Here is a 13,068-nt window from a genome sequence, read left to right as displayed (position 1 = left end):
AAAATATTTTTTAAAAATATTTAATTTGTACATGTTGTACATGCTCAGTGATAAGTGACACACAAAAAAAACAAAGAAATAAAAATAATGCCAAATCCTACTTCTTAAAAGATAACCACTATTAACATTTTGGTGTGTATCTTTCTAAGCAGTGTGCATTCCTCTGTGCCTACTCATACATATACATATGTAAGTAGATATGTGTGGGTAATTTTATGAAATTGAATCATCTTATACCTGATGTTTTGTGACCTGCTATTTTCAATCTAACATAGATGCTGTGGATATCATTCTAGGTCAGTAAATCTAGATCTGTACCATTATTTTCAGTAATTGCATAGTGTTCCTTTATATACTTTGCATACATATACACTTGCATATGTACATAAATCATAATTTATTAACCAATCACCTACTGATAGGCATTTAGTTTGCCTCTAGCACCTAATTGTTAAAAAAAATTTCTGGAAAAAAAATTTCTGGCGAGCGTTTTCTTTCCCAACATGGTGTGGTGATCTCTTTATGGTAAATTCCTGCAAATGGAATTGCATCTGTTGTTTGCAGTTGTCACTGAGGTTAAGAAGTTCAAAGACAAGAATAATTAAAATGTAAATGTGTTTTGTATGTTTGTACATAAGAATTTGTTAATTTGTAACTTGCTCACGAAAGCACTTTTATCTTGGCAAGCAAGATGGGCATTATAAAAACTACTTCATTATCAGTTCAGATTCTGCCAAAGGTATGTTTTTATATAGCTTTACAACTACAGATACTGTTATTATTTTTTTTATTTAAAATCTCTCCCTACCCCGAGACCAAGGGGTAACATGTTCCTCTGAGCCAGGCAGGTGCCCCAGATACTGAATTATTAATTTTTCCTCAAATCATGTAAAACTGAAACCATAAGAATGATGGTTGGTTTTGTAGCTGTCAGTGCCTGTTTAGAAGTGGACAGACTTCTTCTAGCAGTCCTAGAGGAGAATACCAGGGAGAGAGTTACTGCTTATCATTTAAGTAGGATTTGAAAAATCTCCCAAGTGGAGCTTTTCGAGTGCCATACTATAGCCTATCAGAATTTTAAGAAAAAGTACTAAAAGTGTGGTTTGTATCATTGTTTTTATCTGGTTCTTTACTGCCCCCTCTTGGTGTTGAAAAATGCTCTATTGCAGAAAACACTGGTTACTAGGGCAGAGGGAAATAAAATAAAGCCTGATCACTGGAGACTGTTAAACATTATGTAGGATTTTATGTTTAAAGAGTGCTAATTCTGCTATCCTTTTGGAATACTAATTTGATAATGTTCAACTCTTAAAATTCATAGAGCAATATTTTTATAATGAAATGTTTTCCTGTATCTTTGGGCTGGCAAACATATTATTGCAGGGGATTACTGCAAAATTCTGTTTCTTTTTTTTTTTTTTTTTAAGGTTTATTTATTTTGAGAGAGAGAGTACAAGCGAGGGAAGGGCAGAGAGAACAAGAGAGAGAGAGAGAATCCCAAGCAGGTTTCGTGCTGTCAGCACGGAGCCTGATACTGGGCTTGATCCCACAAACCATAAGATCCTGACCTGAGCCAAAATCAGGAGTCAGATGTTTAACCGACTGAGCCACCCAGGTGCCCCAGAAAAATCCTGTTTCAACAACATAAGTCTTAGTTTTGTACATCCAATGTAGTTGTTTTAATCATAGACAAAAATACACTGAACAAACCAGTTACACAGTAGAACATAGATAGCAAATTTTTTAAAGGTTTTTTTTTTTCTTCTTTTTTTTTTGAGAGAGAGCAGGGAAGGGACAGAGGAGGGAGAGAATCCCAAGCAGGCACAGAGCCTGATATGGGTGGGGCCTATTCTCATAAATGGTGAGATCATGACTTGAGCCAAAATCAAGCCAGTCGCCCAACCAACTGGGCCACCCAGGTGCCCCTAGATAGCAAATTTTTATATGAAAACATTTTTATCCTAAGTAATATAATAAATAAAAATTGAAGCAAATGTATTATATTCTTTATTGAAGAAATAAGGTGTTTTCAAATGATGTCCAGTGATAAGGTTTTATGAGAGAAGCACATTCATAGGTTTCTGAGAATATTGTAAAATAAATGTTCATACATTTCGGAGAATATCTTATGAGAGAAGTACGTTCATACACTTCTAAGAAAATTGGTACGCTTTGGCAAAAGGACTTGTAGTTAATGATACGACCGTCCATATTTTTTGACTTATACCTCTAGTCCTAGGAATTTGTCCGTGGAGCTCCTGGGTGGCTCTGTCGGTTAAGCGTCCAATTCTTGATTTCAGCTCAGGTAATGATCTTGCGGTTTGTGGGTTTGAGCCCCACACCAAGCTCTGCACTGACACTAGGGAGCCTACTTGGGATTCTCTCTTTCCCACACTCTCTCTGCCCTTCCCTTGTTCGCTCTAAATACATACATACATACATCTCAGAAATTAGATAAAAATGACAAATTTTGTTTCTTCTTTTATAGTGATCACATTATATCTTTTATGACAACAGGTAATCAAGAATAGCAAGACAGAAATCCCAGAGCTAGAGTTATTTCCTCGATATCTTCTCTTCCTAAGACAGCAGCCTGCCACTCGGACACAGCAGTCTAACATCTGGGTGAATATGGGTATGATGAGCCTGAGAATGTTTCCTCAGCATTTACCAAGAGGTAACTTAAGAATGCAGCAAGAATACCATGCATTTGTTGAAACAAACAAACAAACAAAACCCAAGTTGCTCGAAGTCTGGTGCCACTGTACTAATACACATTCCCATCTGCTTTCATTCAGAATCAGTAAATCATCAATGGGGCTTAGATCTATGGTCATGCGCAAGACTAGATGGGGTAGTGGCAAAATCTCAGCAGCAAACTGAGAAGAGTTGTTTCTTTTTCTGGCTAGTCAACATACAAAGAAAATAAATAGAAATATATTTCATATACTTTTTTTCTTTGAAAACCATCCATTGTAAATTATTTCCTTGACCTAAGGTAAAATCTGTCAGTCTGTGACTGACTAATCTTTTCACCTCCACTCAAATATCTGAAAGTAATTTCTTTTGCAATATCATATTTTTGTTTGTTGGTTGGTGTTTTGGGGGACTTTTTTTGAGAAAACATGATACATTTCTCATGCTTGGCCCACAGAGCCTTTATAAGAAGACAGATAATATATATAAAATGAAGGATATATTTTTGAAAACTAAAATGATACATTGGCTTTGAAAAACATCAAGCCTATCAAAATGACATAAAAGTTCCCATTTTGATGTATTACATACAAAAAGTTCCCCCTTGATTTCTCTGTTATGTTAAATTTTATTGACAGGCAGGACTTGCCTTGTGCTTTTACTTTGCAAATATTTGACATTGTTCTTCAGCAGAAGTAATGAGTTCATCCATTTACACAAAATCTCAGACTTTGTGTTAATAATGCCACAATGTTATTATAATTAATATAACTTAGTATGTAAGAACCCAAACCAACTCTATAATCACTATCATCCCTCCCTTGAAATTAAATAGAATTAGTTTTACCCCTTTCTTAAAGGTTATATTCAAATTATATATGGAGATTCTTACACATATTGTTTGGTAAGAATTATAGCAAAGCATTGGCTTCTACCTAACCAAATTTTGTCTTTGGGGAAAATGTCAAAATCAAGGAACAGTGAAATAGAATCACTGTGAAACATTCTTGATTTAATTTTCCATTGAATAAAAGTATTTGCCTTGCTTCCATGGCACCCTAGCATATATTTTTTTCAATTCTCTTTGAAAGATAACATGAGAGGAAAAATGTGTTGTTGTGCTTTTAGTAAGTATTCTTTGTAACTCTTGTGCTGATCCTAGATTTTTGCTGCTTCTGTAAATTCCACTAGATTTGTTGGTGCTATTCAAAAACACAAAAGTATGTGTAATAAGTGGCTGCCTGCTTAATGAGCTATGCTATAAAAACTGTCTAGAATTCAAATAAATTTCTTATGTGGCTTAAGACCATAGAAATTGACTTGGACACTACACTTGCAAATGCTTTTGAATCCTAGAACTGGGTAGTTATTGCTCTAAATTTATTCTTAATTTGAAATTTTTATTCCTTACTAATTAGTTCTGAAATCAATCATTAATCATTTTGAAGTTTGTAAAAAAGATGCTTTCTTGCTGTAATCTTATAACTAATCCTCTGATGTATAATTGGAGAAATTTGCTCTATTACTTTCTGTTAGGAATTATTCTTTGCTCACTGATGATTTTAAAAGATTTGCTATGCTGTGTGTTTAAAATTGATCATGGTTGGGTTTTGTTCTGCTGTAACATAGTTTTCATCTTTCTTCTTACTCAATGTATTAAGGGTTATTTACTAGGCTCTTTACTCCTTTTGAAGTGACAGATGTACAAACCATGTTTAAAGCCTTCAATGTAGCCTTTTTGACAGAGAAAGCTACAGAGGCCTTTGTTTCTTATATGATTTTTCAACCTATTGTAGGTGAGTGAATTCTTTTTGGAAGTTCTTTAAAAAGTGGATGATACCAATACTTTTCTCTGCTTTGTTTAGTAGATGAAGACTTACATGCATTTAATAAGGGGAAAAAAGCTAAGTCTCCATTGAATGGGTAGAAAATTGCCTGGCATGTATACTTGTACCCTAGGTGGATTATATTGATATGCTAAGGGTTTTTTTGTTTTGGGTTGTTCAGTAAACTATAACATGCTATATAGCTAGAGAGGACCATTTTAAGCTACAACTCTTGCCTGGGTTTTTGGCTGAAAAATTAACCAGGGTTTAGTAGATTGTTTTAGCAAACGATTTTTGACTTCCATAATCCCTTGTCATTTCATCCACCTTCTCTTTTGAAGTATGTGGTTAAACTTGATATATTCTTTCTTTACTTTTCACTCTTTTCCCTTGCTGCCATTGTTTTTGTTTCTTGAGCCCTCTAGGAATTAAAGATCATGTCTGCTATCTTCTTACTGGGCAGGCAGGCCATATGGTTTTCCTCCTACCTTTTCAGCAGGGTGATTTTTTTTTTTTTTTTTTTTATTTACAGGAAGGTTCTTAATTTCACTTTTAACTCCACTTGGTAGAGTGTATGCCTTCTTAGATTTCTAAACAAAAGTTTCTTATGTAATTGTACTAATGTGCCAGGTTATCAGGGCACTTAATGACTGAGAATGATAGGGTTAGTAATTCACAGATAGTTTATTTTAAGAAAGTGGGTCAGGGGGTGCCTGGGTGGCTCAGTCAGTTAAGCATTTAACTCTTAATCTTGACTCAGGTCATGATCTCACAGTTTGTGGGATTGAGCCCCACGTCAGGCTCTGTCCGCCCTGACAATGTGGAGCCTGCTTGGGATTCTCTCTCTCCCTCTATCCTTCCCTCAGTCACGCTCTCTTGCTCTCTTTCTCAAAATAAATAAACCTAAAAAAAAGGGAGAAAGTGGGTCAGGTTGCTAAATAACAAAAATTCAATGAAGGAAATTTTAAAGATCTAATTGGCTTTATTAATCAATTTATGAATTTGGCAGCATCCCGTCTAGCAAGTAGTAGGGAGCTCCCAAGGGCTTACAGAAAAGGAAAGGTTTTTAAAGGTAGAGAGGGAGTGGAAAAAGGGAAACTATTAGCAAAGATTCCACTGTTTTAGGCAAGGTCTCCCTCTTAAGGGGAATGGTAGGAGTCTATCAGTAAATTTCCTAGTACTGACAAATTCCTATGTTGACTGGTTAAAGGTTACATTTCTGGGGGTTTGAAACTGCAGTTAGGTTAGGTTTTAAGTCCTGGTTTATGGACTTAACGCTTTAACCTAAGTGATGCCATTTTGGGCCAGTGGTTTTCTTTTCAATGAATCCAGTTAACTGTGGAATTCAAATCCAGTCCCATATTATCTTCCCTATTCTTACACTGAATTTTGGTTTTGCTATTGCATCATGTAACCCTGCCGAGGACAGCCAAGATACCAGGGTCAATTGTTGATACATGCCACCTTTCTTGGGATCCAAATACTGCCTGTTAATTTGGGCCTCTGATTTTGTTGCTCTTCCTTTCAAAGTTAAGACTGACTTTATTTTATTTTTTTTTTCAACGTTTATTTATTTTGGGGACAGAGAGAGACAGAGCATGAACGGGCGAAGGGCAGAGAGAGAGGGAGACACAGAATTGGAAACAGGCTCCAGGCTCTGAGCCATCAGCCCAGAGCCCGACGCGGGCCTCGAACTCCCGGACCGCGAGATCGTGACCTGGCTGAAGTCGGACGCTTAACCGACTGCGCCACCCAGGCGCCCCAAGACTGAATTTAAACATACTTTAACACAGTTGGTCCCCTGTCTTCATTTTACAGCTTTATTTTAAAGCTTCTTCTTTTTTTTTTTAATGTTAATTTATTTTTGACAGAGACAGTGTGAATGGGGGAGGGGCAGACAGAGGGAGACACAGAATCTGAAGCAGGCTCCAGACTCCGAGCTGTCAGCACAGAGGCTGACGTGGGGCTCGAACCCACAAACCACGAGATCATGACCTGAGCCGAAGTCGGATGCTTAACTAAGACACCCAGGCACCCCTAAAGCTTCTTAATTTTTAAAATTATTAAAGCTGTAATTCTCATTTCTCATCATTATTTTCTGAAATAGTCATTGCTGATCAGGGAGCTCTTTTTTATATCTGCCATTTTCCTTATCATGATTACTATGACCATAGGAAATGTACCTTCTCCGAATGCGCCCTTAAAGCGGGTCTTAGCCTATACAGGCTGTTTTAGTCGAATGCAGACCATCAAGGAAATTCATGAATATCTATCTCAGAGGCTACGCATCAAAGAGGAAGATATGCGTCTGTGGCTGTACAACAGTGAGGTAAGTCATCTCCTGTTGTAAGGTAATTTATATACACATGTTGAAAAGAATCAAATGGTACAAAAGTATATAGTGAAAATTCTTTGTTCCCAACCTCTGACCTCTATCTCCCACTTTCCTCAGAGGCAGTGCTATTAAATGCTTATATGTTCTTCCTAATATATGCAGTGTGTTTGCAGATTATACTTTGAAATTGGATCATAAATAGTTTTAACCAGTTCTGTATTCCATTGTTCCCTCTTTGTAACATCCTCCTACGATCACCATTGAGAGACAGTATGGTATAATAGTGAATAGCACGATTCCTGGAACCACACTGCCAGGGGTTAATCTTGTCTCTGCCACTTTAGCTGTATAACCCAGAGCAAGTTACTTAACTGTCTCAATTTTCTCATGAGTAAACAGGCAAAATAATAGATCTCGCTTAGAATTAAATGACTTAACTTTGTGAGCACTTTAAATAGGGCGAGCACAAACAAAAACGTGTAATTGTCCTATATGATTTTATATTTTGGTTCTTTTTTTTAAATATTTATTTTTGAGAGAGACAAAGAAGACACGAGCGGGGAGGGGCAGAGAGAGAGAGGGAGACACACAATCCAAAGCAAGCTTCAGGCTCTGAGCTCACAAGCTGTAAGATCATGACCTGAGCCAGAGAGACAGAGACAGAGAGGACATGAGAGGGGAGGGGCAGAGAGAGAGAGAGAGGGAGACACAGAATCCAAAGCAGGCTCCAGACTCTGAGCTGTCAGCACAGAGCCCAACACAGGCTCGAGCTCATAAGCCATGAGATCATGACCTGAGCCAAAATCAGATGCTTAACCAACTGAGCCACCCAGACACCCCTAGTTTTGGTTCACAAACATGTTTACTGAATTTCATACCAGGTACTAGAGAAAAGTTCTGTAAGTGCTTCAGAAAATCTAAATCTCAGTGAATTTTGGTTTGATGTATGGTGAGTCTTCTGATCTCCCAAAATTCTGTTATAACTTTTTTTTAGAGACATAAAGTATTTGTTTATGGAGTTGACATTGTTTTTCTCTCATGTTGCCAACTAAATTATTAATATTTCTGAACAACTATAATATCCACATATCTGTCACATAAGTTATAGAACTTCAAGGATGTGTTTGTCATTCATTTTTATTTTATTTCCATTTTGTTTTAAATTTAGTAATCAATTTAACAAAAACATTTCCTCCTCCTTACCAGAATTACCTTACTCTTCTGGATGATGAGGATCATAGATTGGAATATTTGAAAATCCAGGATGAGCAGCATCTGGTAATTGAAGGTACAAGATGGAAGCATGCATCTATATTAGATTTTAGGGAAAGAATTTAAGGTTTAGTTACTCAATAATTCATTTTATAATTTTTCTAACTATTATAGTAAAGAAAAACTATTAAGGTCTTATGTAATCCTACATACTATCAAGATTGCTTTAAAAGAAAAATATGTCTACATTCATTGGCTGGCAATGGATGGAAATGGTGGGTAGAAACAAGTGAATTCGGTTATAAATTTACAAAATTTCTTAGAAATTTCAAGCTGCCTTTTTTGAGTTTGAGTAAGAAAACTAACTTTCTGGCACAGTTAGTGGCACAGGCTTTCATTAGTCATCAACACTGGTCACTCACCAACAGAGCTTACTTGTATATTCACATATACATTTACATAGTGGCATGCATGTGTCATTGAAAATTTAAAATGTATCTTTTCCCATCAAGATTTTTGGAAACGTTGCTAGCTGCCTTTGTATTAAAATAGAGTTTTACTCTAACAGTTGTCACAATTTAAGAAGGAATTGTGATAATTCTAATGCATTGAGTTTAAGAGCTTTAATTACATTTATCGATACTTGAGTATAATTTTAATTCAGGCAGGTAATTGAGGGAATAGCTTACTAATGAATTCTAATTAAGTGACTGTAAAGTCCCCAATATAGAGTTGGAATAGTTTTAGAATCAATTACAAAATTAACCCCTTTTTTTTCAGTTTCTGGTTTATTTAGAAATAAACTCTTTTCAAAAAAAAAAAAAAACAGAAGCAATTAAATGGATATAGATAAGAAATTAACACATTTTCTGTCTTTCCAGTTCGCAACAAAGATATGAGTTGGCCTGAGGAAATGTCCTTTATAGCAAACAGTAGTAAAATAGATAGACACAAGGGTAAGTCTCTGATGTATTATTTTTAAAGAGATGATCTTAAAAGTCGTCTTCTTCTTCCTCTTCTTCTTCCTCTGCTTATGCTCCTCCTCCTCCTCCTCCTCCTTTTTTTTTTTAAATTTTCTTATCTATTGAAGTGTTAACAACTTTTGGCCCTCTAGTTCAAAAGTGAACTAGTTCCCCTTTTACTTTACTTTTTCCTGAAGCATCACATTTTTTCTAACCTCACAATTAAATAATTTATATCTTTTTAAAGACCTGATACTAGGAGAGAATTGTTTGAATTCTAAAAAACTATCATAGCAGGGGTGCCTGGGTGGCTTAGTCAGTTAAGCATCCGACTTCCGCTCAGATCACGATCTCACAGTCCGTGAGTTTGAGCCCCGTGTCAGGCTCTGTGCTGACAGCTCAGAGCCTGGGGCCTGCTTCAGATTCTGTGTCTCCCTCTCTCTCTGCCCCTGCCCTGCTCATGTTCTGTCTCTCTCTGTCTCAAAAATAAATAAAAACATTTAAAAAAATTAAAAAAAAAAAACTATCATAGTAGTTAAAGAGAATCATTGCTACTTTTAGATCACAAATGAACTTGGATTATCATGATTGCCAGTGACATCCCATGAAAAACCTTCTCTACTTTTAGCATTCCAAGACTGGATAAAGAAGTATTAGCTCCATTTAGCCAACTGAAAGAATTTTAAAAATCTTTGCATCAAATACAAGTAACTGTTTTGTCTGTGACATCTTACTATAGCTAAGCTTCTTTCTCATATTGTTTGTTCCAGTTCCCACAGAAAAAGGAGCCACAGGTCTGAGTAACCTGGGAAACACATGCTTCATGAACTCAAGCATCCAGTGTGTTAGTAACACACAGCCACTGACACAGTATTTTATCTCAGGGAGACATCTTTATGAACTCAACAGGTAATAATATTTCCTGATTCATTGCTCTCTCTTTATAATTTTGATACGAACCCAAAAGTCTTATTTGCCCTATTTAGTATGAAATGAGGGGAAAGACATACTTGTTTAAAAAAGATATTTTGGGGCGCCTGGGTGGCTCAGTCGGTTGAGCGTCCGACTTCACTCAGGTCACGATCTCACGGTCCGTGAGTTCGAGCCCCGCATCGGGCTCTGTGCCGACAGCTCAGAGCCTGGAGCCTGCTTCAGATTCTGTGTCTCCCTCTCTCTCTGGCCCTCCCCCCATTCATGCTCTGTCTCTCTCTGTCTCAAAAATAAATAAATGTTAAAAAAAAAAAAGTAAACATAAAAAAGATATTTTGGTGTGAGAAAATAGATGGTAGGAATTTCTGTGATTGTGATTTATGAGAATCTTTGGCAAAAATTCTCTTCTTTAAACTTCTAGGACAAATCCCATTGGTATGAAGGGGCATATGGCTAAGTGCTATGGGGATTTAGTACAGGAACTTTGGAGTGGAACTCAGAAGAATGTCGCCCCATTAAAGCTTCGGGTAAGCAGATTAAAATAATATGAAAGTATTTGAGTCCTAAGCAGTTGTTTAAGTAATTCTTTTTCTCCACATGCTTTTTATGTTTAGCTTTTTTTAGTTTTAGTTTAACTAATGTTTTTTAGATCCTTCACTAGACATAGATGTCAAATACTTTTACTTGTTCAGATGTATGCAAAATACTGGGAAACAAAGTCACAGTCTAAATTTGGAATGTCATTCAGTTTACTAATTTATCAGGTATCTTACTTGTATATATAGTAAATCTTCCATTGTTAGTCCTTTGCTATTAACAGTATTCTAACTGCAAGATATACCTCTGAGTCTAGTTAATGATACTCCATATATTTTTGACATTACTAAAGTAATTAATTCTATCTATAGAATTTAAAAAAACTGAAAGAATGTAATTACTGAAATTCATGGATACAAATTTTGCATTAATATCATATGTAGTAAAGTTAGGGTTATTTTTTATCTTTATTTAAAAACAATACAAAAACTTTAGTTTAAAATTAATAATCATAATAGCTAAAAATTTGACTACTTAACCACTTCCAGGCACTATTCTTTTTTTTTTTTCCATATATGAAGTTTATTGTCAAATTGGTTTCCATACAACACCCAGTGCTCATCCCAAAAGGTGCCCTCCTCAATACCCATCACCCACCCTCCCCTCCCTCCCACCCCCCATCAACCCTCCGTTTGTTCTCAGTTTTTAAGAGTCTCTTATGCTTTGGCTCTCTTCTACTCTAACCTCTCTCTTTTTTTTTTTTTTTTTTTTTTCCCTTCCCCTCTCCTATGGGTTTCTGTTAAGTTTCTCAGGATCCACATAAGAGTGAAACCATATGGTATCTGTCTTTCTCTGTATGGCTTATTTCACTTAGCATCACACTCTCCAGTTCTATCCACGTTGCTACAAAGGGCCATATTTCATTCTTTCTCATTGCCACATAGTACTCCATTGTGTATATAAACCACAATTTCTTTATGCATTCATCAGTTGATGGACATTTAGGCTCTTTCCATAATTTGGCTGTTGTTGAGAGTGCTGCTATAAACATTGGGGTACAAGTGCCCCTATGCATCAGTACCCCTGTATCCCTTGGGTAAATTCCTAGCAGTGCTATTGCTGGGTCATAGGGTAGGTCTATTTTTAATTTTTTGAGGAACCTCCACACTGTTTTCCAGAGTGGCTGCACCAATTTGCATTCCCACCAACAGTGCAAGAGGGTTCCTATTTCTCCACATCCTCACCAGCATCTGTAGTCTCCTGATTTGTTCATTTTGGCCACTCTGACTGGCGTGAGGTGATATCTGAGTGTGGTTTTGATTTGTATTTCCCTGATCAGGAGCGATATTGAGCATCTTTTCATGTTCCAGGCACTATTCTAATGATATTTTGTGTGTATTAACTCCTTTAATCTTCTAAATAGTCCTGTAATACAAAGCAATATTATTATCTTCATTTTATGGCTCAGGAAACTAAGGCTCAGAGCAGTTAAAAAGTTTGCCCAAGATTACAAGATAGTAAGTCCTCAGAGTTAAACATGAGGCTATTCTGCCTCTAGTAATAAAAGGTTATAAGACTAGATAGGTTAACTGTAAAAGAAAACTGTAACAGGAATTTTTCAATGAAAGCAAATGCTATTTTAATATTTCTGTCTTGGGGTGTCAGGGTGGCTCAGTCAGTTAAGTGTCAAACTCTTGATTTCAGCTCAGGTCATGATCTCACAGTTTCGGGAGTTCAAGCCCCTTATCGGGTTCTGTGCTGACAGTGTGGAGCCTATTAGGGATTATTTCTCTCTCTCCCTTTCTCTCTCTCCCCCTCTCCTGCTCACACTGTCTTTCTCAAAATAAAAACCTTAAAAATATATATATATACATATGTGTATATATATATATATATATATATATATATATATATACATACATATATATTTCTGTCTTTATCTGTCTTAAATAATGTCTGTGTACCTAAAGAACTTTTTGCTTATATGATACTGAACTGGGACACAGAATTAGCCAAAATACTTTTTTGTTTTTCTTCCCTTTTTTTTTTTTTTTTTTTTTTTGTCATTTGAAATTAAGACACGAGAGATTTCATGATTATTCCAAATATATTTGCTGAAATGGAGGCAGACTAAATACTTTATCTTCTTATAATGCCTCTGATTGAATTATGGGGCATGTTCATTCCAAATTTTATGGGGTAGCAAATAATGAGTTTGATTCTGTTATATTTATAGTGGACCATAGCAAAATATGCTCCCAGGTTTAATGGATTCCAGCAACAAGACTCCCAAGAACTTCTGGCTTTTCTCTTGGATGGTCTCCATGAAGATCTTAACCGAGTCCATGAGAAGCCCTATGTGGAACTGAAGGACAGTGATGGCCGACCAGACTGGGAAGTAGCTGCAGAGGTTTGTCGGTTTTGAGTTTCTAATGTAAGCAATAGATAAAATGTTCTGGCCACAGATGTGTGTTGTACAAGTTGAATGCTAACTAAACTATTCTGTGATCAAAATTTTACTATGGAAGTAAAAGAATTTATATTTCTCTGCTTGATTCTTGTTTAGTAA

At 36.1% G+C, this 13,068-nt stretch overlaps 1 protein-coding gene across 2 annotated transcripts in view; it reads left to right on the top strand.

Annotated features, from left to right (window-relative positions):
• The window catches only part of USP32 (ubiquitin specific peptidase 32), a 243,099-nt gene that overhangs the window by 197,388 nt on the left and 32,643 nt on the right, over positions 1 to 13,068 (top strand). Inside the window, exons 16-22 of one of the 2 annotated variants that reach the window (XM_047832929.1) lie at positions 2,518 to 2,635; positions 6,698 to 6,852; positions 8,065 to 8,146; positions 8,952 to 9,026; positions 9,803 to 9,941; positions 10,384 to 10,489; positions 12,736 to 12,909. In XM_047832929.1, coding sequence (XP_047688885.1) covers positions 2,518 to 2,635; positions 6,698 to 6,852; positions 8,065 to 8,146; positions 8,952 to 9,026; positions 9,803 to 9,941; positions 10,384 to 10,489; positions 12,736 to 12,909 — 849 coding nt within the window. Of the gene's footprint in view, positions 1 to 2,517; positions 2,678 to 6,697; positions 6,853 to 8,064; positions 8,147 to 8,951; positions 9,027 to 9,802; positions 9,942 to 10,383; positions 10,490 to 12,735; positions 12,910 to 13,068 lie in introns of both variants that reach the window. The other variant, XM_047832928.1, reaches the window with a different exon arrangement.

This window comes from Prionailurus viverrinus, chromosome E1 (genome assembly GCF_022837055.1).
Source record: "Prionailurus viverrinus isolate Anna chromosome E1, UM_Priviv_1.0, whole genome shotgun sequence".
In the NCBI taxonomy this organism is placed as follows: Eukaryota; Metazoa; Chordata; class Mammalia; order Carnivora; family Felidae; genus Prionailurus; species Prionailurus viverrinus.
The sequence above is the reverse complement of the archived record's forward strand: the minus strand, read 5'-3'. Positions and strand labels throughout refer to the sequence as shown.